The sequence below is a fragment of the Lutra lutra genome, chromosome 17, assembly GCF_902655055.1.
Source record: "Lutra lutra chromosome 17, mLutLut1.2, whole genome shotgun sequence".
Lineage (NCBI taxonomy): Eukaryota > Metazoa > Chordata > Mammalia > Carnivora > Mustelidae > Lutra > Lutra lutra.
Genome location: NC_062294.1, coordinates 11,569,976 through 11,596,533, shown reverse-complemented (window position 1 = coordinate 11,596,533; position 26,558 = coordinate 11,569,976). Strand labels below are relative to the sequence as shown.

Below are 26,558 nucleotides of genomic sequence, written 5' to 3'. Positions count from 1 at the left end.
GCCTCTCCCCACTCATGTGCGATCTCTCTCTCAAATAAATAAATCTTTAAAAAAAGTTGTATATAAAACTTTTTAAAAAGCGATAATAAACAGCAGTTCATTGTCTACATGGTCTCTAGTCTCTAGTATCAATTCAACTTCTTGAATGTTAAGAGAAATTTCTGACTAACTTTCCAACACATCCCCCATTCCCCAATTGTCTTCCTATAACCAACCATTTGTTAATTCAACAACTATTTATTGAGTGCCTATTTTTAACATACACTGTTCTAAGTGCTGCTGCTACAGAGGTAAGTAAACAAAGACTGACTTCCACGGCCTTGGGGCTTATGAGCTCATCATATAAATATGGCCCTGTATACATTAACATTACCCAACCAGTGAAATTCTGGGTTTAAGTCACAGACTCAAGTCCCCATAAATGCCTCCTAGAATGATAACGGCTGTCAGTGTTATAGAGGTTGTTGCTTTGGGACAAGAGGTACAGCAGGAACTGTAATTCTCATTTCAAAACACAATCTTAGGTCTGATATTACAAAAAACTTAGAAAAGGTTAATGATATGAAAACTCAAAGAATGAAAATAACATTTACAATACACAACAGAACTGCCAAGGCACCTGTACCCTCCATAAATACGCTGCAGAAAATAACTGAACACACGGCCTTGTGTGTTCTCTACTTGTCTGGTTTCTTTCTGAATTTCTCATGTTTGTTCCTTTTTGGTTCCCTTGGTTTCCTTGTATTTGTTTTCAGAACTTTTGTTATTTCTTTGCTCTCTTCCTTCTCCTATTCTGCAGCGTGTAGCTTACAGCAGAGGCTGGAAGTGTGGCCTAAGAAAAACAAGTCAAAGAGCCTGTCTTGACCAATAATTCCCATACCTTCAGGAAGTTATTTGTATAAGATGAAGAAAGCTCAGAAAAAAACAAAGTATTCAATGAAGTTCTTCTTTCCCAGAGGGCTTTTCCTAGCATTGAACACTTGCATGTTCCTACAGTGCCTGACCTCTACAGATTAGGGGATGACAGGCACACAGGACAGTCCTGGGTCACTACTGGCTTGTCCTGTTCCCACTTGTCTGCCCTGCAGGCTTCAAGGCGTAAGTGGCCTTCATGCCAGAAGCCACATCTGCACGCAGACTGAGGGCTGGGCCTGCAGTCCAAGGTGGAGCGGCTGGGCCAGGGTCCAGCCCTGGCAGTGCTGATGTCAACACTGTGCTGAAAGACCAGCAAAGGAAAACTTACAATACAGCACATCGCTCTTTTAAAGAGTCAAACTCTTGTCTTCCTTCCAGACAAGGCAACCCTGTCGGCTGGATTCTCCAGGACAGTCCCAACTTGTTAACTTTATACTCTTTAATGTATTAACTTATTTAATATTAACATTTATTAACATTCAACTTATTTCTTACACCACTGTAATACCCATCTGGTACATAAATCTGCAAATAAAAAAATCAGGTGGCACCATAATGAAGCTAATCTCCATCTACAGGACACGCTGGGAGCCACAGTACCTTCCACAAGAGCACTCTGGGCTCTTCACGGCTACGCTTACAAGCAAACGTATAGTTCAGTTTACAAGAAGGAAAAGAATTACTTCACCGTAAGACTGTAGTTCACCGTGGGCCCTACTAACGGCTATAAACCTTCCACTCTGTGGGTTGTTTTAAAGAGAAAAGACACTAACTCTTTTTTTTAAACCATGGTGTTACGTGGCACCAGAGGCAAGGGCAGGGGCAGATCTTGCGGCAATTGAGGGTCTTGGAGCCATTCAAGCAAACGGCTGGCTCCGCGATTCGGCTGTCTGCCTCTAATGACCTCTTGGTGAATGAGCGGAGAATGCTGAATGCACAAACCACCACAATGAAACCGTTGAAACATCTGGCCAGCTTCATCCAGACCCAAAATGTTGTTGTTGTTTTTCTTTAAGTAGACTCCCATCCAGTGTAGAGCCCAATGTGGGGACTGAACTCCCAACCCCGAGGACAAGACCTGCGCTGAGATCAAGAGCTGGACTCTTAACCAAGTGAGACACCCGGGCATCCAAGGCACAAAATGTTTTGGTGTAACGCTCTTTACCCTGGCACTAGAGTCAGGTTTGGTACAAATCCAAATGGGTTTTTTTCTTTCTTTCTTTTTTAAGACTTTATTTATTTATCTGACAGACAGAGATCACAAGTAGGCAGAGAGCCTGATGCAGGGCTCGATCCCAGGACTCTGGGATCACGACCTGAGCTGAAGACAGAGGCTACCCAGGCACCCTGGTTTTTTCTTTTTAAAGTTTATTTAGAGAACAGTATAACAAAAGGATGAGAAGGAAATCTTTAAAACAGCGAGATGACTTCATGTACAAAAGTCTGAACACAAAAGATCCATTTTGTGGCCCCCTCTTCTGACACATGTCCTACCTTATAACCTGCTTATTAATACTTATTGCTCATCTCGCACAACTGGGAAACTGGAAAATGCAGGAAGCGTTTTACCCACACAAAGCTGGTGTTTAGGCAGGATATCTTCTTCTGGCAACTGCCCAGAACTGCTCAGCACTGACACATGGGGAACTCATGTGAGCTCTCCAAAGATCCCCACTCATGCATTTAATAACTATGCCCCGACGAACTATTATGAGCCAAGTGCAAGACTGAGAATGGTATGCCAATTCAGGGAGCTAACAGTCTAGCAGAGGAGAACAGAGGTGAAAAAATAAAACTGACCTGAGTGCCACGGAAGACTCTGAGAGAGGACGATAGTTGGAACCAAGGAGACTGGAGAGGTCATCTCCTGAGGATCTTTTGTATATGTTTTAAGTTTTCCATAATAAAAATATTTTTTTTAAAAAAGGACTCTGAGATCTCGATGTTTCACTGGTCAGCACTTTCATTTTTCAATAATTTAAACAAAGTAAGAGTAAAATGTAACAAAATATCCCAGTACTTGCACTATCCTGTCTTGCTTTATGAAGACCAAGACACTTACGTGGCCGATGAGCTAATGTATCAAATTTAAGGTATGGATAAAAATAGGTAGATCAGAAACAGAAGTTAAATAAATATATACACATATACATATACATATATATGTAATGTAAATAAATATGAGTTGCTCAAAAGTCAAAAGTAAATGTAGTTCTCCTTTATAGTTTTTAAAGTAAAATGAAACTGATTTAATTAGGCATAGAGAAATTTTTTAAAATTGGAATAATAATAGCAATAATAAAAGAAGCTTAAGGCACATATGGCTATTACAGGCTTAGGTGGAGGTGGGCTTGTGCTTTACTCTATACATTTAGACTCACGGCTTTGAAGGGAGTAGCCTATTTTTCTGCGATAATCCAAACACATACTATTGCTAGAGACATATGACCCCACACTTGTTTCCCCTAATGAAATTGGAAAAGCAATGATTGCAAACAGTCCATCAGACACAAAGGGGATTAGGAGGGGGAAATAGAACCAGTCTGTTCTCTAGGCAAAGGCGATCTATTCTCTATTATTCAGTCTCAAGAACTGGTTAAGGAGCCAGATCAGAGTTTTGAAACTGGCCTGCTTTTGTCTGACCCCCACAATGTTTTTTTTAAAAACAGGGAAAAAATTCACACACAAACTCACATGAAATCCAGATCCCCAACATTTCTCAAGAAACGGTAAGATTTGGTAACATTTCATGAGGCAAAAACTGACTGGTAGATATTGGGAGTTTGAGACTTCTGTCCTAGACTGATATAAAGACAGACACAAGACATTCCCTGTCCTTGTGTCAATCAGGCAGAATTAATGCAACTGTAATGAAGGTGGTGATGGTGGGACTGTGTGTGTGTGGGGGGGCCCTCTTAAAATTTTATCATTTTTTTAATTTTAAGTACAATCTACTCCCTAATGTGGGGCTCAAAGTCATGACCCCAAGTTCAAGAGTCGCTTGCTTTACTGACTGAGCCAGCCAGGTGTCCCCCCGCTTACAATTTTTCAAATTCTCTTTTTAATGCTATATATTCTGGCGCTCAGACATGGCCATCTTATATTTTGGGAGGCTTCATGTATCATATATATCTTTAATATAAGGGCTATATCCAACACTTCATTTATGTTCCTTAGGAGTCTTTAATTGGCACTAGGCTCAAAAGAACAGTCCATAAATCTTACTAGACAACAGTAAAGATCAATCTGCAGAAATCAACTCATTTGCAAAAGGGCCTGCCCACAACAGAATTCAAGACAGGACCTCCCTTACTTTATTTGTTTGTTCATTTATCAAGTATGTCCTATATATGAGCAAATACTGTGGCAAGTACAGAAAAAGGCACATTTTAGAACTGTAAAAACAAAGAGCTAAATATTCACATGGGCTTCACTGTAGTGCTACACAAGGTTTTTCAACCTGGGAACTGCATTTCAAACTGGACAATTCTTTCTGGGGTGGGGGGCGCTGTCCTGTGTAATACCGCAGGAAGTTTAGCAGCATCTCTGGCTTCTAGCCCCCTGGACGCCAGGACTGGCCTTGCTTCTCCTGCACCCAGTCCTGCTTATATCTGCAGACACTGCCAATGTTCCCTGGGACATGCTACAAATTCAAACATTTTAAATAGTGTCACCAGAAACACATACAACTTCATAGTTAGTGACATCTTTCACTGTATATACACATATATATAAACATATATATGTAAAATGATGAAATATCAGCTAATTAATGATATAAGTAAATGAAAATGAGGACTTAAAAAGAATAGAAATACCAAAGCACACTGAGAAACTTAAAGATTTAGAAACTCAAATGAATTTTTTAAAGGTTAATATCTTCATAAATCCTATGGTTAAGTTTCCTCTGGAGCTGAGAAGTTCTTATTCTGCTAACTTGGGCTCTTTTCTGGATATACGTTTATATATTCCAATATATTCAAACATTAATATAGCCTAACATTCATGGGAAGAACCAGTTTCTGGGTCTCCCCCCTCAGAAGTTTCTTTATACATTAGGATAAGCAGAGGAAAGTACATTCAGTGAAGTTCCAGCCGGAAAGCATTCTCCTCTAATTCAAAGATTTCACTAGAGCATTCTCCTCCAATTCAAAGAGTTCACTGGAAGGAAAAGGTTGTAAATACAGGTTAGAACTACACAGGTTTTTCATCAGTTTTAAGTTTCACCTCTTTGTTAACTCTGCCTCCTATTTTTCCCGATCATTTTATAATTTCCTTGTCCAAATATTCACTAGTAAATGAAGATCAACCTTTTATTTAAGAAGGGGTCAAAGGGACCAAGAACTAATTTTTATTGAGTCCTTCCATGCCAGCGACTATATCAAGACACTTTATCTCATTTCATCTCAAAACAGCTCTATGAGGTAGGAATTATGATCCCTATTTTACAGCTTAAAGAACTATGTAAAGCTAGGGTCTGAACCAGGCAGGACTGTCCAAGTCAAAAGCACATATAATTATACTCGACCTACTTCCAAAGAAGGAGCCAAGAGTAATATTAGTGAGAGCATTCTCTTCCTTTACTATAAAATACCAGAGGCTCAAAATAATGGTTATAATAAGAAGGGTCTTAATTTGAGGAGTCTGATAAAGAGCCAAGAATCTCTACAGAAATACAAATAATGTGTAAGGTTTCCATATCTGTTCACAAATAACAATACCGGGCAGAAGGAACACACCCGCGATTTCAAGACTCCAGCTGGGAGTGCTGAGTCAATAAAATGTCAACTTCTGTCGAAGGGTCCAGATCAGTGAAACTTTCCAGTTCTCTAGGAAGCAATATATAGTTGCCTGCAAAAATGGTTCCAAATCCCAATCAGGACTACAGTGTTTAAAAACTCAAGACCAGGCACAGAGCAGCAGTATCTTCCTCATGAAAGAATCAATAGAAAACCTAAGAGAGGTTAAGGTATGCCTTAACCCAAGGGTTTAATGTCTAGAAGTCAGTCTACTTTTTCAACTGCTTGCAAAGTTCATTCAACTTTTTTTTTTAAAGATTTTATTTATTTATTTGACAGATAGAGATCACAAGTAGGCAGAGAGGCAGGCAGAGAGAGAGAGGAGGAGGCAGGCTCCCCGCTGAGCAGAGAGCCAATGTGGGGCTTGATCCCAGGACACTGGGGACCATGACCTCAGCCGAAGGCAGAGGCTTTAACCCACTGAGCCACCCAGGCGCCCCTCATTCAACTTTTTCTTCCAGGTTTTGTTTCATGAAAAAAGAGACAGCCACCACTTTTATTTTTTTTTAAAGAGTTTTTATTTATTTGACAGAGAGAGAGAGCGCGCGTGAGTGAGAGAGGGAACACAAGCAGGGGGAGTGGTAGAGGGAGAAGCAGGCTCCCCACTGAGCAGGGAGCCCAATGTGGGGCTCGATCCCAGGACCCTGGGACCAGGACCTGAGCCGAAGCCAGACACTTAACTACTGAGCCACCCAGGTGCCCCAAGCCACCACTTTTTTTTTTTAACACAAGAGTGTTAACTTTTCCTTCTGGCCCCTGTCTCCCACATATTTAAAAGCACACACACACACACACACACACGTGTATACGTACACTCACATACATACTTCCAATGCCTGGATGAACCCTAAATAAACCAGGACACATTTGTCAGCGAGAGGAAAATAAAAGCCTCACCAAGTAAACATTTTAGGTCCAAAATTCTAAAGGCAAACTGTTAACTAACTGTAAAGGGAAATTCATTTTATCAACTGTAACATAAAGAAAAAAGTTCATGACCTCATTGTTTTAAAGGAATTCCCAGGCAGGGAATCGGATCACAGACTGAATTCCCAGTTTAGGAACTGAAACAACTCTAGTCTGGGGATAAAACAGGCATGATGCCCTGGACCCAGTTCTGCTGGAGCAGCTGCTACCATCTGTCCACTTTCCTCCCTTCATCTCAAAACTACTTCAAGGTCTGGATTTATCAGCTCCATGTGCTAACTGAAAAGAAGGCATATTTCCCAGGCCATCTAATTTATGGAAATTAGATGATGACCCATTTCAGCACTCACAAACAGATGTTAAATTGGCCAAAGTACATTTAAATAATCTCATTCATTCCTGCTAATGCTCACAGATTTTTCTTTTCTGGGTCTTTCTTCCCACAAAATGACTGGTCATACATTGTTTTATAAATATTAGGAAGGTTGCTTTACTCTGAAAAAAAAAAAAAGAAAAAGAAAGAAAGAAAGAAAGAAAGAAAGAAAGAAAGAAAGAAAGAAAAGACTTGGAAAAGAAGGAAGCTTTTTGAAAGAATTTCCATATGGCAGGCATTAAAAACTCCCCTAGGTGGGGCACCCTGGTGGCTCAGTCTGTTGAATGTCTAAGTCTTGGTCTTGGCTTGGGTCATGGTCTTATGGGTCATAGGACTGAGCCCAGAGTTGGACTCCACACTCAGTGGGGAGTCTGCCCAAGATCCTCTTCCTCTGCCACTCCCCCCCCCACTTCTTCTTGTTCTCTCTCTCTCTCAAATAAATAATCTCAAAAATGAAATAAACAAAAAAAAACAAAAAACCCACGCTCCCCTAAGCTGTTGGTTGAGCTTCCAGTCTTGGTTTCTGCTCAGGTCATGATCTCTGGGTCAGGAGATCGAGCCCCACACTGGGCTCCATGCTTGGCATGGAGTCTGTGTGGGATTCTCTCTCTCTCTCTCCCTCTGCCCCTCTCACTTGTGCTCTCTAAAATAAATAAATAAATATTTAAAAAAACAAAACACACACACACACAGACAAAACAACCCAAAAAATTCCCCTAAGCTGAGATGCAGAACGCTGGGTTCTTTTCCTTTGTGACCCTCTATCCTGTCTAAACTCACAGAACAAGAGAGGCACAGTCTGAACTCCAGCAGGAGAAATATATTATATTGTATTTTTCCCCTTAAAATTGTTCAAAACAGAGATGAGAGATTCTTTAGAGAGAATAATCTTTAGCTACGAAGTTATTCTGTCCTTTACAAGGGAAGCCCTGACCTCCCCTCTACAATTCACCCACCCTAGCAGGAACCACCATTTCTATTTAGGAAGAAAATTCTAGTAAGTTTTATCGCCTTTCTAAATACAAAGCTGTCTCTACAAACATATTTTTTATCAGACAGCAAAAAGGTAAATAATCTAAATGTCTTTATAGGGAACTGGCTCTATAAGATACAGAACATTCAAAACAGAACACTATGCAGCCATTAATGAGAGTATCAGATATATCTACATATACTAACATGAAATGTCATAGTGTATGCATACATTTTGTATTTTTAAGCAGAAATGACAAATTTCAGGAAAATAGGCTTAGAGGATACTATTTATGTAAATAAAAACAATTTTATATGTGAAGAAAAAAATCCCATACACAGATACATATACACAGATACTAAATACTCAGGGAAAGGTCTAGAACAGAGCTGTCCAACTGAAATATAATGAGAACCACAAATGGGAGTCACATATAGAATTTAAAACTAGAAAAAGCACATTAAAAATTGTAAGGTAAAATGAATTTTAATCATTGATTCTATTTAACCAACATGTTACCACCTTACTAGAGTAAACAGACATAAAAACTACTGAGCTAGTCTGCTTATGATTTTCTTAATAAGTCTTTAAAACTTAGTGTGTATTTTACACTCAGCAGGCATGGGAAGCTGGACCCCCCACATCTCAGGTGCTCAGCAGCTACACGTGGCTGTGGATACTGTACTGGACAAAGGAGCCCAAGAGAGAGAAATGTCACACTATTAACGTCCATTTCATCTTCATCTTTTAGCATTATTTGATTTTCTTAAATAGCCGGGTATTACACCTTCATGACACTTAAAAAAAAAAAAGATTTTAATTATTTATTTGACAGAGAGAGAGAGATCACAAGCAGGCAGAACAGCAGGTGGGGGTGGGGAAGCAGGCTCCCTGCTGAGCAGAGAGCCTGATGTGGGGCTCGATCCCAGGGCCCTGAGATCATGACCTGAGCCAAAGGCAGAGGCTTAACCCACTGAACCACCTAGGCGCCCCCCTTCATGACACTTCTAATAAAACCTAAAATGTGTCCATATATAAAAATTAATCCAACATAGCACAAATCTAAACTTTAGCCATGAACCATAAGGTTTTTTTTTTTTTTTAATTTTAAAAGATTTTATTTATTTGACAGAGAGAGAGAGATCACAAATAGGCAGAGAGGCAGGCAGAGAGAGAGAGGGGAGGAAGCAGGCTCCCTGCGGAGCAGAGAGCCCGACGCGGGGCTCGATCCCAGGACCCTGGGATCATGACCTGAGCCGAAGGCAGAGGCTTTAACCCACTGAGCCACCCAGGTGCCCCGAACCATAAGGTTTTTTTAAAAAAAAAGAGAGAAAGTTTCTCAGCCTTAAGATAGGCAGTTTTCTTATGACACAAAAAGCATAAACCATAAAAGGAAAAAACAGATAAACCGAATTTCACCAAAATTTTAAATTTCTGCTCATCAAAACACACCAGAAAAAGGTGAACAGGCAAGACAAAGACTGGTAAAAATACTCATAACATTTATATCTGACAATGTACCTATATCTAGAATATATAAAGAACTTCTACAAATCAACAACAGAATGATGACCAACCCAATACTAAGTGAGCCTGGAAGAGACACTTCACAGAAGAAGAGATAAAAATGGCCTATCAGCACACAAAAGGATGTCATCAGCATTAGTCTTCAGAACAATGCAATTTAAAACCACAAGAGATAGCATTTCACATCCACTAAAATAACACCACCAAATGTGGGCAAGGAAATGGACCAAGTGGAATCCTCATACACTGGCTGCAGGGACATAAAATCGTACAATCATCCAGAACTGTCTGGAAGTTTGTTATAATATTAAAAACACATTTGGGGCGCCTGGGTGGCTCAGCTGGTTGAGCGATTATCTTCGGCTCAGGTCATGATCCTGGAGTCCCAGGATCGAGTCCTGCATCAGGCTCCCTGCTCAGCAGGGAGTCTGCTTCTCCAGCTGACCTCTCTCTCCCTCATTCTCTCTCTCTCTCAAATAAATAAATAAAACCTTAAAAAAATATTAGAAACACATATACCCTGTGCCCTAGAAATCCCATTCCTAGTATCTACTTACCCAAGAGAAATAAAAACATATTAAAAGACCCGGAAACAACCCAAACGTCCATCACTAGGATGGATGGATAAACTGGTATATTCTCATACTATGGAAATAAAAATGAATGAACTATTGATAGACACAACAACACAGATGAGTCCCAGAATCACTATGCTGAGTGCAAGAAGACAGGCACAAAAGAGTTATACAACAGATGATTTGATTTATATGAAGTTCTGCTATAAGCAAACCTAATCCATCATAATAAAAATGAGCGGCTGCCTGAGGCCGAGGATGTTGAGGGGGTGGGGAAAAAGAACCAACTGGAAGCCACACGATGGAACTTTCTGGGGTGATGGACTCACACTAGGTCTTATTTTGGGTAGTGGCTACATGGATGTATACAACTGTCAGAATTCACTAACCTGAACATTGAAGGCTGCTGTGAAAACTAAGCTATCTCCTGCCAGGAGGGTCAAGTGCTACCGGGAACTCAAAGGGACTACCTAATGGACACTATTTGATACATCTTTTGAACAGATGAAGATAGAAAATAATGAAGCAGGGAATATGGAGAACTACCACTAAAATGCTCTCCATCATTTTTACCACTATACTGATGTGAGTCATCACAAATCTCTTCAACGTACTTTCCTATAGTTTTGTAATTTATAAATGAGTTGAAGGAATACTAATTGCAACTAAAATGAACTTTATCTTTCTGAAATTTTGCTTTATTTATATCTCACCCCTTCTTGAATATTTTTAGTGAATGTCCATTTAACAAGGCATCTAGCTGAAATTACATCAACAACAAAGAAAGAGAGGGGGGTTGGGGGAGAGGAAGGAAGGAAGGGAGGGAGGGAAGAAAGAAAGAAGGAAAGAGTGGCAGAGAAGATAAGAAATGAAGTATGAGAGAAGATCTAGAAGGGACTTCCCATGTTCAAGTGCAACCTAGTCAATTTAGTTTCAAAAGAGGAAAAACATGAAGCCACTAACTATGTTCATAAATGAAAATCAGGGAAGTCACTTAAAAAATCCAACAGTTTATTTCCCCGCTGCCCCTCCCCACAGGTTCACTCAGTTCTATTTTTTTTTTTTTTACAGTAAAAGCCGTAAGAAAATCCCCCAAAGCAACAAAGAGACAGTCACTCCAAATTGCCTTAGCAATAGGAAAACATGCCAAGTGGCAGAATATTTAGCTCACATCCCCGTCACGTCTCCTACATCTATCACATGTACTCCACACAGGAATTTTACTAGTAGTCACCAGTCACAGCTTGAACACTTTGATAACAGGACACCTTCTAGTTCAGAATCCCTCAGACACATCTTAACCTGGTACCTATGCTAAATGGGTGAAAACAACTGAAAAGGTTATCCGTAAGGAAACCCAAAGTTAAGTTCAGGAAAGGCTGAGGGAATGCCATGTGCTTCCTGACTGGGAAACAAGGCTTCCAGGCACACATCAAAGCTTTTGCTCACTCTGACAAGAATGTGCACTGCGAAATGCACTGCTGTAACAACAGTTCTATCAAAGGACAAGTCAACCTGAAATAAAGGAAATAGTAGGAGTTGCAAAATAAGTCTTCTGGAATGAGTAAGGAACTTCCCACATGTCTATGCTTGAACTACGGTATGATTAAGCTGAAATAAAATGCCATTCCAATCATAAAATAGATATTGCAGTCTGTTTCCGAGGTTGATTACTTGCTGAACAGCTGTGGAACCAAAAGCATTCTACTTTTAAGATGAAGACTGGTAGAACAGATATAACGAAAAAGATACGAACTCTCCATAGATCAAAAGTCTACCCAAGGCTTTTAAAAAATGGTGATCATTAATAAAAGCTATTTATTTATTCATTCATTCATTCAACAAATGCCTATAAATTACTTACCATGTATCGGACTGGACATACAAAAGAAAAGATACAAGGTCTATGCCCTTAAGTTCACAGCTCAGTGGTAGAGACTAATATGTAAACTGAGTGAGTACAGTAAGTGCTAAAATAAAGACTTTTAACAAATGCAGCTTGAGAGGGGTACTGAGATTTTTAGATGAAGACACAGAAACTGACTCTCACTAACTTAGACAGAAAAGGAGTTTATTTAAAAGACACTGAGAGGGGGCGCCTAGGTGGCACAGTCAGTTGAGCATCTGACTCTTGGTTTCGGCTCAGGTCATGATCTCAGGGTCATGAGATCAAGGCCCACGCTGGGGGTCTGTGCTTTGTACTTAATCTGCTTGGGTTTCTCTCTCCCTCTCTCATTGGTCTCTCCCCTCCTCTTTCACTCTTCCCCTTCACCTAAATAATAAAAGCTTTATTTATTTATTTATTTTAGATTTTATTTATTTATTTGATGGAGAGAGATCACAAGTAGGCAGAGAGGCAGGCAGAGAGAGAGGAGGAAGCAGACTCCCCAATGAGCAGAGGGCCAATGCGGGACTCGATCCCAGGACCCTGAGATCATGACCTGAGCCGAATACAGAGTCCCAACCCACTGAGCCACCCAGGCGCCCATAATAAAAGCTTTAAAAAAAGATATTGAGGGGCACCTGGGTGGCTCAGTGGGTTAATTAAGCCTCTGCCTTCGGCTCAGGTCATGATCTCAGGGTCATGGGATCGAGCCCCGCATTGGGCTCTTTGCTCAGTGAGGAGCCTGCTTCTCTCTCTCTGCCTGCCTCTCTACCTACTTGTGATCTCTCTCTGTCAATAAAATAAATAAAATCTTTAAAGATTTTTTTTTTTTATTTATTCATTTGACAGATAGAGATCACAAGTAGGTAGAGAGACAGGCAGAGAGAGAGAGGAGGAAGCAGGCTCCCCACCGAGCAGAGAGCCCGATGTGGGGCTCGATCCCAGGACCCTGGGATCATGACCTGAGCCGAAGGCAGAGGCTTTAACCCACTGAGCCACCCAGGCACCCCAAAATAAATAAAATCTTAAAAAAAAAAGATATTGAGAGGAAAAGAAGGAATATTGGGCCTTACAAGTGTCCTCAGAATATATACCAAGACAGATCATAAAACTAATGTCAACAAATTTAAAAGTTTGAAATCATAAAGAGTATGCTCTTCAACAAATGTAAATATATGCAAATGCAATACATAAAGCAAGCAGAAGTAAGGAAATAATAATGAGAAGTCAATGAAATCAGAGAAAAACCAATATATACAAAAACTAACTCAAAATGAAACAAAGAGCTAGTTCTTTAAAAAGCAGTAAAACTGAAAATTTTCTAGCAAGACTGACACAAAAAGAGAAGACACAAATTACTGATATCAGGAATGAAATGAGTCATCACTACAAACCTTACAGACATCAAAAGGATCATAAGAGAACGCTATAGAATCTTACTCACATAAACAATACCGATAAAATGGGCCAATTCCTCAAAAACACAAACTACCATAACACAGCCACTCTGAAATAGATGATCTGATGAGCCCTGTAACTATTAAGGAAAGAGAATTTATAATTAAAAAAACTATCAAAAAGGAAATATCCACGTGGTTTCCAGATGGTTTCATTGGAGAATCTATCAATTTATACAATCTCTTCCAGAAAACAGAAGAGGAGGAAACACTCTCTGATACCAAAATGATAAAAGATAGTACAGAAAAAAAAAAATAAAGGAAGAAAGAAAACTAATACCAACATCTCTCATAAAAAAAATATACACTTAGGGGCGCCTGGGTGGCTCAGTGGGTTAAGCCGCTACCTTCGGCTCAGGTCATGATCTCAGAGTCCTGGGATCGAGTCCCGCATCGGGCTCTCTGCTCAGCAGGGAGCCTGCTTCCTCCTGTCTCTCTGCCTGCCTCTCTGCCTGCTTGTGATCTCTCTCTGTCAAATAAATAAATAAAATCTTTAAAAAAAAAAAATATATATATACACTTAAAATACTCATAAACAGAACTCAACAATAATAAAAAGAATTACACAACATGACCAAGTGGGTTTTACTCCAGGGATAAAAGGCTAGTTCACTATTTGAAAATTAATCAATGTTTACTGGTTTGAGGATAGACATAGAGATCAAAGGATAGAGCTGAGCTGAGAGTCAAAAAATAAACCTAATTAAAATCAACTGATTTTTAACAAAGTTATCAAATTCAATGGGGAAATAATATACTTTTTTTAAAAAATGGCACTGGGACAATTGGATATCCACATGCAAAGAAGGAAGCTGAACCTTCTATATCACACTATATGCAAAAATTAACTCAAAATGATCAAAGACCTAAATGTAAGCACTTAAACTAAAAAATTCTTGAAACAAAACATAAAGGTTAAATGGATCATTGGTTAGGCAATAATTTCTTAGATATGCTACCAAAATCACAAGTGACCTAAAAAAAAAAAAAAAAAAAAAGATTCACTGGATTTCATCAAAATAAAAAATGTGTCCTGCAAAGGACATGATCAAGTCAAAAGATAACCCACATGAGAATATTTACTAATCATCTATGTGATAAGAATCTATATTTAGAATATACAAAGAACTCTTATGACTCATAATAAAAAGACAACCCAATTAAAAATGGGGAAAGGATGTGAAAATAGATACTTCTCCAAAGATGATATACAAAAGGCTAATAAGCACACTAAAGATCATCAACATCATAAGCCACCAGGGGTATGCAAATCAAAACCATAGTGAAATAGCATTTCACACCTCCTAAAATGGCTATGATCAAAAAGAGGGATAATGACAAATGTTGATGAGAATGTGGAGAAACTAGAACCCTAATATACTGCTTGTAAGGACTGTAACAGTACAGCCACTGTCTGTCACTTCCTCAGTTGAAAAGTTACCAAATGATCAAGCAATCCTACTTCTACCCATCCAAAAGAAATGAAAAAGGTTCCACAGTAAAACTTATGTAGAAATGTTCACAGCATATCCTAATAGCCAAAAAGTGGAAACAACTTGAATCCCCATCAACTGAAAAATGGATATCCATAGGATGGACTATTATTTGACAATAAAAAGAAATAAAGTACAGGGGCACTTGGGTGGTACAGTAGGTTAAGCATCTGATTCCTGGTTTCAGCTCAGGACATGATCTCAGGGTCGTGAGACTGAGCCCAGCATCAGGCTGTGCTCAGTGGGGAGTCCATTTGAGATTCTCTCTCTCTCTGCCCCTCCCCTCCATATGCATGCTCTCTCTTTCTCTAAAATAAATTAAAAAAAAAAAAAAAGGAAAAAATAGTGAAATATACTACGACATGGATGAACCTTGTAAATATTATGCTAACTGAAAGAAGAGACACACAAAGCCACACACTGTATATATTTCATTTACATGAAATGTCCAGAACACAGAGAAGACCATATAGAGAGAAAGACTAGTGGTTGCCTAGGCTGGGAGTGGGAAGAGTGGAAAGAAATGGAAGCAAGACACCTAAATGAGCGAGTGATAGCTAACAGGTGCAGTATTTCTTTTTAGGGTGATGAAAATGATCTGAAATTAACTATGGTGATGTTTGCCAAACTCTGTGAATATATAAAAACCAATGAATTATACATTTTAAATGGGTGAATTGTAGAATCATCTCAACCAAGCTTATAGAAAAGATTGTAACAGGAGCTCCAGTAGCACAATCGGTTAGCGTGCAGTACTTACAAAAAAGATCATAAAAAAGTTATAAAAAATAAACCAATGTAATTCATCATATTAATAGGCTAAAGGGAAAAAAATCACATGACTATCAATCTACACAGAAAAAGCACTTGACAAAATTTAATACCTATTCACAATAAAAACTCTTGAAATTAAGAACAGAGGAGAATTTACTCAACTTGATTAAAAAGCACCTACTAAAAACCTGAAGCTGATCAAGAGACTGAATGCTTCTCCCTAAGTTGGGAACAGGGCAATGATGTCCACTCTCACGGTTTTTATTCACCACGGTGCCAGAAGTCTGACCCAGTGCAATAAGGGACAAAAGGAAAAAGCAATAATGATTACCTATGTAGAAAATCCCAAAGAGTTTAATACTCCTAGTAAAAATATGTAAGTTCAGCAAGGTTGCAGGTTACAAGATAAACATACAAAAATCAATTATATTTCTATATACTAGCAGTGAACCAGCAGCCACTGAAATTTTACAGTACTACTTATAATCACTGAAAAGAAAAATAGTACATAGAAGTCTAACAAAACATGTACAGGACTTGTAGGCTGAAAACTACAAAATGCTGATAAATGAAAGAAAATCTAAATGAATGGAAGGACACGGACATACCATGTTTATGGGCTGGAAGACTCAACATAGCAGAGATATCAATTCCCCTCTGATTGATATATAGGTCTTTACTAGTCGGCTTGGGCTGTCATGACAGAGTACCATACCCTAGGTGGCTTAAACAATAGAAATTTATTTTCTCACAATTCTGAAAGCTAGAAGTCCAAGATCAAGGTGTCTGGTGAGACCTCTCTTTCTGGCTTATAGATAGCTGTATTCTTGCTGTGTTTTCACATAGCCTCTTCTCTACGCTCACTTGGAGAGATCTCTGATGTCTCTTTCTTTTTTTTTTTTAAGATTTTATTATTTATTTGAGAGAGAGAGAGAGAGAGCGCACATGAGCAGGAGGGGCAGAGAGAAAGGGAGAATCTCAAGCAGACTCCATGCCAAGCACAGAGCATGACGCGGGGCTTGATCTCATGACCCTGAGGATCACAACCTGAGATGAAACTAAGAGTCAGACACTTCACCAACTATACCACCCAGGTGCCCCTCTTCCTCTTTTCATTCAGACATCGGTCCTAATAAATTAAGACCTTACCCTTATGACCTCATTTAACTCTAAGTACCTCCTTAAGGCCCTATCTCAAAATATACTCACATCTGGAGATTAAGGCTTCAACCCATGAATCTGGGGAAAAGACAGGCAATTCACACTTGATCTAAGCCAAAAGGCCGAGAAGCATGGGACAGGCAATTCAGTCCTTGACAAAGCTTAACGCAATTCCTACCAAATTCCCAGGATTTCTGAAGATAGAGACAAAATTATTCTAAAAAATATATATATGAAAAGGCAGGGGTGCGTAGGTGGCTCAGTCGGTTGAGTGTCCAACTCTTGGTTTCAGCTTAGGTCATGGTCTTAGGGTCGTGGGATCAGGCCCCATGACAGGCTCTGCACTCAAGGCAGGGTCTACTTGTCCTTCTCCCTCCCTCTCTCCTCCTCCCCTAACTTTCATGCCACATGCGTGCTCTCTCAAATAAACAAAATCTTGAAAAAAAATTAAAATATATATGGAAAGGCAAAGGAAATAGAATATTAATTTTGAAAATAATAAAGTGGGAGGAATCAGTCCACCAGATTTTAAGACTTATATAGGTTAGTAATCACGGCTGTGTCATACTGGCGGAAGGATAAATACATGTAAAGAACAGAGTACAGAAATAGAGCCACATAAATATGCCTAATTTTTTATAAAAGTGCAAAAGCAATTCAATGACAAAGGTGCAAAAACAATTCAAAGATGGTCTTTTCAACAAATGGTGCTGGAAAATGGACAGACAGTATAGGCAAAAAGATTGACCTTGACCTAAACATCCTAACTTATGTAAAAATTAACCCAAAAACGCATCATGGGTTTAAATGTTAAACATAAAATTATAGGGGCGCCTGGGTGGCTCAGTGGGTTAAGCCGCTGCCTTCGGCTCAGGTCATGATCCCAGGTCCTGGGTTCAAGCCCCGCGTCGGGCTTTCTGCTCAGCAGGGAGCCTGCTTCCTCCTGTCTCTCTGCCTGCCTCTCTGCTTACTTGTGATTTCTCTCTGTCAAATAAATAAAATCTTTAAAACAAACAAACAAACAAAAAAAACCCCATAAAATTATAAAACTTTTACAAAAAAGCAAAGGAGAAAATCTGGGATCTAGGACTAGGCAAAGAATTCTTAGACTTGACACCAAAAGTGCAATTCATAAGTGGAAAAAATGAAAAACTGGACTTCATCAAAATTAAAAACATTTGCTCTATAAAGAAGACAAGCTACACACTGGACGAAAGTGTTTGCAAACAACATATCTGATAAAGGACTAATATCTAGAATACATAGAGAACTCTTAAAATTCAAGAGTAAAGGGGCGCCTGGGTGGCTCAGTAGGTTAAAGCCTTTGTCTTCGGCTCAGGTCATGATCCCAGGGTCCTGGGATCGAGCCCCGAATCAGGCTCTCTGCTCAGCAGGGAGCCTGCTTCCCCACCCGCCCCGCCCCACCTCTCTCTGTCTGCTTGTGATCTCTGTCAAATAAATAAATAAAATCTTAAAAAGAAAATTCAAAAATAAAAACCTAAATAATACAATTAGGAAGTGGGCAAAAGACACAAATAGACATTTCACCAAAGATACATAGGTGGCAAAAGGGTAATTGAAAAGATCTTTAACACCATTAGCCATTAGGTCAACGTAAATTAAAATCATAATGAAACATTAATATATACCTATCAGAATGGCTAAAATGACAAAATTGGTGACAACACTACATGTTGATGAGGATATGGAGAAACTGGATCTCTTACACACTGCTAGTAGAAATGTAAAACGGTACAGCCTTTCTGCAAAAGTTTGGCAGTGTCTTACAAAAACTAAACACGAGGGTGCCTAGCTGGCTCAGCTGGCAGAATATGCAACTCTTGATCCTGGGGTCTGAGTTTGAGCCCACATGTGGTGTGGAGTTTACTTAAAATTAAAAATTAAAAACAAAAAGCAAAAAAACTAAACATGCAACCACCATCTGACCCAGCAACTGCACCCCTCTCCAAGCATTTATCTCTGAGAAATGAAATTTTAAAAGGGCTACCAGAAACATCCACACCCTTTCCCCCCTGCCACCAAAATCTGTGAATTAGTTACCATATACAGCAAAAGGGATGTGATTAAGAGTATAGACCTTGGGATGGGGGAGATTTATCCGAGATTTATCTGTGTCGGCCCAGTCTAATCATAGGAGTCCTTAAAAGCAGAGGACCTTTCCCAGCTGGGTCAGAGAGATGAGATGAATGGAAGGAGGAGTCAAGATCACAGCTTGAGAGAGAAATCAACCAAGTTGTTGGTGGCTTTGAAAACAGAAGAAAGGGGCCATGAACCAAGAATAGGAATGGTCTCCAGACGGTGGGAAGGGTCCAGAGCTGACAAGATCCCAAGAAAATGAGAACCTAAGTCCTACATTCACAAGAAACACAAACCTGCTTTGATTTTCTTACAGTGAGACCCATCTTAGACTTCTGTCTACAAAATTAAAAGAGAACAAATTTATGCTGTGTAAGCAGTTAAATTTGTGATAATTTGTCATAGTAGCAACAGAAAATTTATGTTAACAAAAAAACCTGTGCATGACTATTTACAGCACTTCATCTGTAATAGCCCTAAAACTGGAAACCCAGATGTCCTTCATTGGAAGAACATGAAACAAGCATTCACAGCACAGAATCCTTGTCAACAATAAAAATAAATGAACTACTGATATACACACAACCTGGATGAATCTGCAGAGGGAAAAAGACCAATTTCAAGAGGTTTTATACCATATGCTTTCATTCTTAAAATGACAAAATTACAGAAATGAAGAACAAATTACCAGTTACCAGAGGGGCAGCAGGAAAAATGGGTGTGGTTATCAAAGCAACATGAAGGATCTTAGTGGACTGGAAATCTTTTAAAGATTTTTTTATTTCAGAGAAATAGAGTTTGCACATGCATGCGTGCAAGTTGGGGGGAAGGGCAGACAGAATCTTTAAGCAGACTCCCTGCTGAGTGCAAAGCCCCACATGGGGGCTAGATCTCAGGACCCATGAGATCATCAGCTGAGAGCTGGATGCTTAATCAAATGAGCCACCCATGCACCCAGCCCGGAAATGTTTTCTATCTTGACTGTATTGATGTCATTATTCTGGTTGTGATATTATAAGATGTTACCATAAGGGGAAACTGGGTCAAGTGTTCAAGAAATCTCCCTGTATTATTTTAACAACTGTATATAAATCTACAATCTCTCAAAATAAATGCCTTAATAACAATAATTAAAAGCTATTGGATCAGGCACCCAGGTGGCTCAGTGGGTTAAGTGTCTGCCTTTGGCTCACGAGTCCTGTGGCAGGAAGCAGACACACAGGGAGTCTGCTTTGCCCTCCATCCCTCCTCCCAGTCATTCTCTCAATCTCTCTCCCTCTCTCTCAAATTATAAATAAATAAGATTGAAAAAAAAAAAAAGGTATTGGGTTACTCACAAAATCTGGGAGGACTCAAAAAGCACATTCAGAGGCCAGAAACAAGGGCTCCCAATCACACCACAGACTACACTGGTGAAGACACAGCCATCAGGGTTGCTATGCATACGCTACAGCTGGTACCCTCAAGAGGGCCCAAGATTTGCAGTGCTCCTTGCCTCTGTCTCACCAGCCATGGATTCACACCTTGGGCAGATGTCCGATTCATGAATCCGAAGTTCCTAACTAAAAGAAGCAAAGGAGGGTGGGAAAGCAAGGGTTTTTAATAGCTTCTTGCCTCCCACAAAGAGTGGCATCTACAAGTTTGAGGGGGTCAGAAACTAGACAGACAAAAAGGTCCACAATAATGAAGGATAATGATTTTTTTTTTTAAAGATTTTATTTATTTATTTGAGAGAGAGACAGTGAGAGAGAGCATGAGCTAGGAGAAGGTCAGAGAGAGAAGCAGACTCCCCGTGGAGCTGGGAGCCCGACGCGGGACTCGATCCCGGGACTCCAGGATCATGACCTGAGCCGAAGGCAGTGGTCCAACCAACTGAGCCACCCAGGCGTCCCGAAGGATAATGATTTTTAAAACGGTAAGCTGGGGCTGAAAGGGGGGTTACAAATAAATTGATACAGATACAAGAGAATTTCACACAAGAAAATTCATGGATGTTTTAGAGATGATATCAAAAAGTTATTTCCAGATACTTTATCTCAAAAAAAAAGAATACGGAAACCCAACAAATAGAACAATTCAAATAGCTCAAAAGAGAAAAAGAGCCTTGAACATTTAAGAGATGCAGTATTTTAATGACGAAAATTAGCAGGTCTTGGGTAGGAGAAGCAACAGCTTCTCCGACAGCTTCTCTTTCTAATATGAAATATTAGATATTAGAAATATGAGATGTATTTTTAAAGGTAGTGGCTATTTCCTCTTAAGCTCAGAGTCATCAACATGTTTCCTTTAAGTCATTTCAAAATCATCAAATGGAATGGACAGGTTTGTGCTAGTGGCAGGGAAATGTAGAAACAATCAATGTAGGGTATTAGACCTTAAAGAGCTCACAACGAACTTCTTAGTTCACACAAAATGGATGTTTAATATAACCTAAATGTTTTCCAGATAAAGACCTAGAAATGCCAGATAAAATATACCCCAAATTATTTCAGATGCGTAGCTAAACTGACAAGAGACAAAGGGAAACCCCAAGAGCCAAGATCAGAGAAGGAAGTACAAACCCCAGCAGAAACACATGAGCAGACACAGTGGCTATAGGGCTGCGCATGGGGAGGGGGAGAAGTTTCAATAACTTCCACTGGGGTTTTGTTATACCCACGTAACGGGACTGGTCTTGGGCTCACAGAAGGTGAAGAATTAGAACTAAGACCCTAGGGATGCCTGGGTGGCTCAGTTGGTTAGCCAGCTGCCTTCGGCTCTGGTCATGATCCCAGGGTCCTGGGATTGAGTCTCGCATCGGGCTCCCTGCTCGGCCAGGAGCCTGCTTCTCTCTCTCCCTCTGCCTGCTGCTCTTCCTGCTTGTGCTCGCTCACTCGCGCTCTCTCTCTCTCTCTCTGTCAAATAAATAAATAAATAAATAAAATCTTAAAAAAAAAAAAAAAAACTAAAACCCTAAATAAAGTGGAACTTTATGCATGCTCACGGAAAGGAGAGATCTGGAAAAATTCACCTAACAGCCTGGGGAGCAAACAAGAAAGCCTCTCAGCCTGGGCTGTAGGGAGAAGGGAAAAAGTATCTCCTGAGAACTGAAACCCTGGGTCTGGAGTCACACAGATTTGAGGGTCACAATTCTAATTTCAATTGTAATATGTGAGTATTCCAGGAGCTCCAAAGCAAGAAATTAACAATAAAAATTAGCGCAAGCCAGGGCATCTCGAAGACACAACTTCCCCCCTACTTTTGAGAAATACAACTCATCCCAGGCCATAGGATATCACCTCATAGACAAAACATTGCTAAAGATGAATAAAAAATACTAAACACAAAAGAAAATAATCCACGGGAAAAGGGCCAACAGATAAAGTAAAGATAACTTTAGAACCCCAAGAACTGGGGCGCCTGGGTGGCTCAGTGGGTTAAGCCGCTGCCTTCGGCTCAGGTCATGATCTCAGGGTCCTGGGATCGAGTCCCGCATCGGGCTCTCTGCTCAGCGGGGAGCCTGCTTCCCTTCCTCTCTCTCTGCCTGCCTCTCTGCCTACTTGTGATCTCTGTCTGTCAAATAAATAAATAAAATCTTTAAAAAAAAAAAAAAAAAGAACCCCAAGAACTTCTCATAAAAGACCTATCAGGGGTGCCTGGGTGGCTCAGAGAGTTAAAGCCTCTGCCTTCAGCTCGGGGCATGATCCCAGGGTCCTGGGATGGAACCCCGAGTCGGACTCTCTGCTCAGCGGGGAGCCTGCTTCCCTTCCTCTCTCTCTGCCTGCCTCTCTGCCTACTTGTGATCTCTGGCAAATAAATAAAATCTAAAAAAAAAAAAGACCTATCAGACAGGAACTATAAATAAGTATACACTTAAAATGATTACAAATATAAAAGAAAGCCTCAAAATCAAGATCCAAAAAAGAACAAGCAGATTTGAAAACAAACCAAACAGGGGTGTCTGGGTGGCTCAGTTGGTTGGGCATCTGCCTTTGGCTCAGGTCATGATCCCAGGGTTCTGGGACAGAGCCCCCATGTCAGCTTCCTGCTTAGTGGGGGGCGGGGAGTCTCCTTCTCCCTCTGCCCCTCACTCCACTTGTGCTCTCTCACTCTTTCTGTCTCTCTCTCAAATAAATAAAATTTTAAAATTTTTTTTCAAAAAAATCCCCAAAATTTAAAAAAAATCAAGTGCTCAGCCACTGAATTAAACCCAATGGACAGATTAAAAGAGATCAGACACAGCTGAAGAAAAAGCAAAGCCCTGGAAACCAGAAGTAACTGGAAGGCCACTCAGACAAATAATGAGATTAGAAATACCAAAGAGAAGTGGAATAACATGGAAGACAGACTACGAAGATCTGACATACACCTAACAGGAGTTGTAGAAGACGACGGCAGAATGCCAAAGAGGTAATATTCAAAAGACAAAGCTTGAGAATTTTTCAGAACTTTCAAAAGCCATGAAACCACACTGTATTAAAACTGCAGAAATCCAAAGTCAAGAGAAGAGCTTAAAAGAGCCTCTACTCTTTGTAGGCCACAAAGAAGAAGGAATAAAATAACTATACTTCATGGTCAAACATTTAAGGGACCGTTAGTGGAAAAGAACTACAACGAGGGTATGTTATCAGGGAAGAGTATGAGGGCAGAGATGGGGCTTGAAAAACAAGCAGGGTTCCAATCGATGGGGAGAGATGAGGGCACGTAGGGGAGAGGAGAGAACAGCTGAATAAAGCTGAGGGAAGAGAAGATGGGTAAAGGGAAGGACTCCTCTCTGGTTGTCAAAGTAATTCAGAACTAGGGATGGTTGGCTACGGCTACAGTACGGTGTTCACAAACAGGCTGCTGAAGAATGTGAATGTAACTGTACATGGGTATCAAACTGTTGAGCAAGTGTCATAATCTAAACTGAATCTCTGCCAAATTATCCCACCAGTGGCATGCAGGGTGGATGCAGGAAGAGGGACTGCAGCCTTTAAGTAAACTTAGGAAATGATTACAATAGTCCAAACCTTGAGAAAATAATTCCAACCACACAGAGACAGACGCTTAAGATCCAGAAAAAAGGCAAATGGGAATGGAGATGAAATACAGAGAGAAAGAGGGGAGACGAGGGAGCAAAAAGAATAGGAATGAGTATTTACAGACATTGTGAATGTAGAAGTAAAAGCTATGAATGGATTGGGCAGTTGGGGAGGCAAGGAAAAGAAAGGGAAATAACCAAACACGCCCTGAGTGACTGGGGGAACGATGGTGGCACATTTTTTCCTCCAGAGACAGGCAGGCAGTTTGGCCCAGCAGATGACCACGCTGGACTGGAAAGAAACCTTTAATTCTAGTCCATGCCTCTCCCTTGGACAAGCTACTTAACTTCACAGGCTCCATTTCTTCAGCTCTGTAAAATGGGAGGACTCAGAGAAAATGAGTCAAATGTTGGACCAGTGTACACGTGTCAAGGAAATCCAAAATAAATTTCTAGTAAGCAATAAGAAATACGGGTCTGGAGCTCAGGAGAAAGGCAGTACTGGAAGGGCAGAGCACAGAATCACCAACATCAAAGAGATGGGTAAAGCTATAAAGTAGAGGAACAGTATTATTAAATGCACAAAGAAAAGAGGTCTGTGAACCCTGAGAAAACCTTAAACAAATACGGAAAAGGTGGCAGCAGAAAGCTCAGTGGCAGCAGAAAGCTCAGAGGAGTTCCAGTCTTATCAGGAAGGAGTGGCCTGAGACAGTGTATCATAGGGAGAAAGGACTTGTGTTTCATTTTCCATTGCCAACCAATTTCGTCAGCAACTGATAAAATAGAAGGAAAATAAACGTCTTTATCACAGACCCTCCCTACCATGGCTAAGAAACATCAATGCTTTGCTTTCATTATGGTGTTAACCAAACTCCTACCTCAAAGGGGTTTAAAAAAAAAAATACAACTCTAATTTCATAAAGACAGATACTTTAAAATCTAGCCCTTCATGCAGCTGGAATTCCACCTGGCTGGTTCTTACACAATACTGTCAAACACACAGCTGACCGAAGTTATAGACCAATGGGAAAGCTGGCTTTACCACATCAAGACTGAGAAATTGAGGTTCAGATTGGTCCAACCAAAGCTAAATCGGAATGACTTTCTGAAATGGCATAAAAATCTCGGAATTACTTCAACCACAGCACAACACAGAAACATGGCTGGACAGCAGACATGATGCTTGTGGTTACTGTTCTAAAGGGAATTTCTCAAATCTTTTTTTAAAGCTCGCTGCCATTAGACAAGAGACCAAGATCAATAGTGTTTTGCACATGGTTATTCTTGGATCTGATTCTCATTTCTGGTCCAAACAAGTCACTCTCCATCTGACTGGAGAGAAAACTCTCCTCCTTTGGTTTCTCCCTCCTACAGCTCACCATCTATCTCACAAGCAACTGGGCTAAAAGATCCCAGTTTAAAGCAGAAGCCAAGGCGACACATGGGTTTTTCCCATTCATTCTCAAATTAGCAGCGATTGAAATTGTACCACATTTCAAATTCAACAAGAGGCTAATAATCAAAATCCCATGACTTTTTTTACGGTCTTATACACCCAGAATTATTAGATCTAAAGATTAATGCTTGTTCAGAATCTTCCATTTTCTCAATGACACAGAAATATTAGCCTCGTTTAGAAGTTTTAAGTGAGTTCAGTTTAAATTTATCATAGGTTCCCTTGGGTAGCCATTTTGGCAAGAATCCAGGGCTAAGCAAATGAATACAGGAAGTGCTGGACTTAAGATCAGACTGATTTTCAACCCCTGACCAAAATAATTAGAACACATCTGCCTGGCCTCTCCCATAAGAAAAATTCCCTGATCCAAATTAAAATATTTACCTAATATGAATCTGTGTGATCACAACCTTCCATAAAATGGCAGCAAGATGCCTATATGAAAACCTGATCAGAAAACATGAATCACTGACTGCTATGCTTAGGATAAGTAACATTCTTCACTGACTTTAAAACATTTGGGAATACTAACTTCGAACATTAAGCACTTAAGAAAGAAAGAGCACAGAGCACTTTAATGGACCAATAATACTGAGTTCCTAAAATTGGCTCACAATTTCTCTCAGTGTTTATAAAACTCAGATTTTTATAACTGAACTCTCAGATGACTGAGAATTGGTAACTGTGATGACTGGAGACAGTATGGAGACTACCTATGGGCGATACTCAAATCTTAACGGACATTTGGCCAATATACAGAAATATAGCATTAGGTTGTCTCGAAAAAAATGAAACCAGGAGGCTGTGAAAAATCCAGTTTATGTCTCGACTATGGAGAAAGCCCTGACTTTCTCCTGAAAGACCTGACTGAAGTCACGGTGTGCAGAAAGGGCCCTCTCACCTAACACCAGAGCCACTCCATTCAGATGGGTCGTGCCTATCTGGTGGCGTCTGATAGGATTTAAGGTGCATCTACCTGATGACCCAGCAACCCCATTTCTAAGAATCTGTTCCCCAGAAACAACAGCATGAGAACATAAAAATGCACGTGCAAGGATCATTAGAGAATTTTTCATAATTGTAAAATTTGGAAGACTAAATGTTCATCAGTAAGGGAATGGTTAGTCAAACCAAAGAATATTTA

General features: G+C 40.0%; 1 protein-coding gene across 4 annotated transcripts in view; it reads right to left on the bottom strand.

The window, feature by feature from the left end:
* The window catches only part of CFDP1 (craniofacial development protein 1), a 127,320-nt gene that overhangs the window by 65,657 nt on the left and 35,105 nt on the right, over positions 1-26,558 (bottom strand). The window contains exon 8 of one of the 4 annotated variants that reach the window (XM_047711370.1): positions 3,648-3,717. The exons of the other annotated variants lie outside the window; for them this stretch is intronic. Within the exon in view, the coding sequence (XP_047567326.1) occupies positions 3,663-3,717 (55 nt within the window). The 3' untranslated portion in view covers positions 3,648-3,662. Of the gene's footprint in view, positions 1-3,647; positions 3,718-26,558 lie in introns of those variants that run through there. 4 annotated transcript variants of the gene reach the window in all.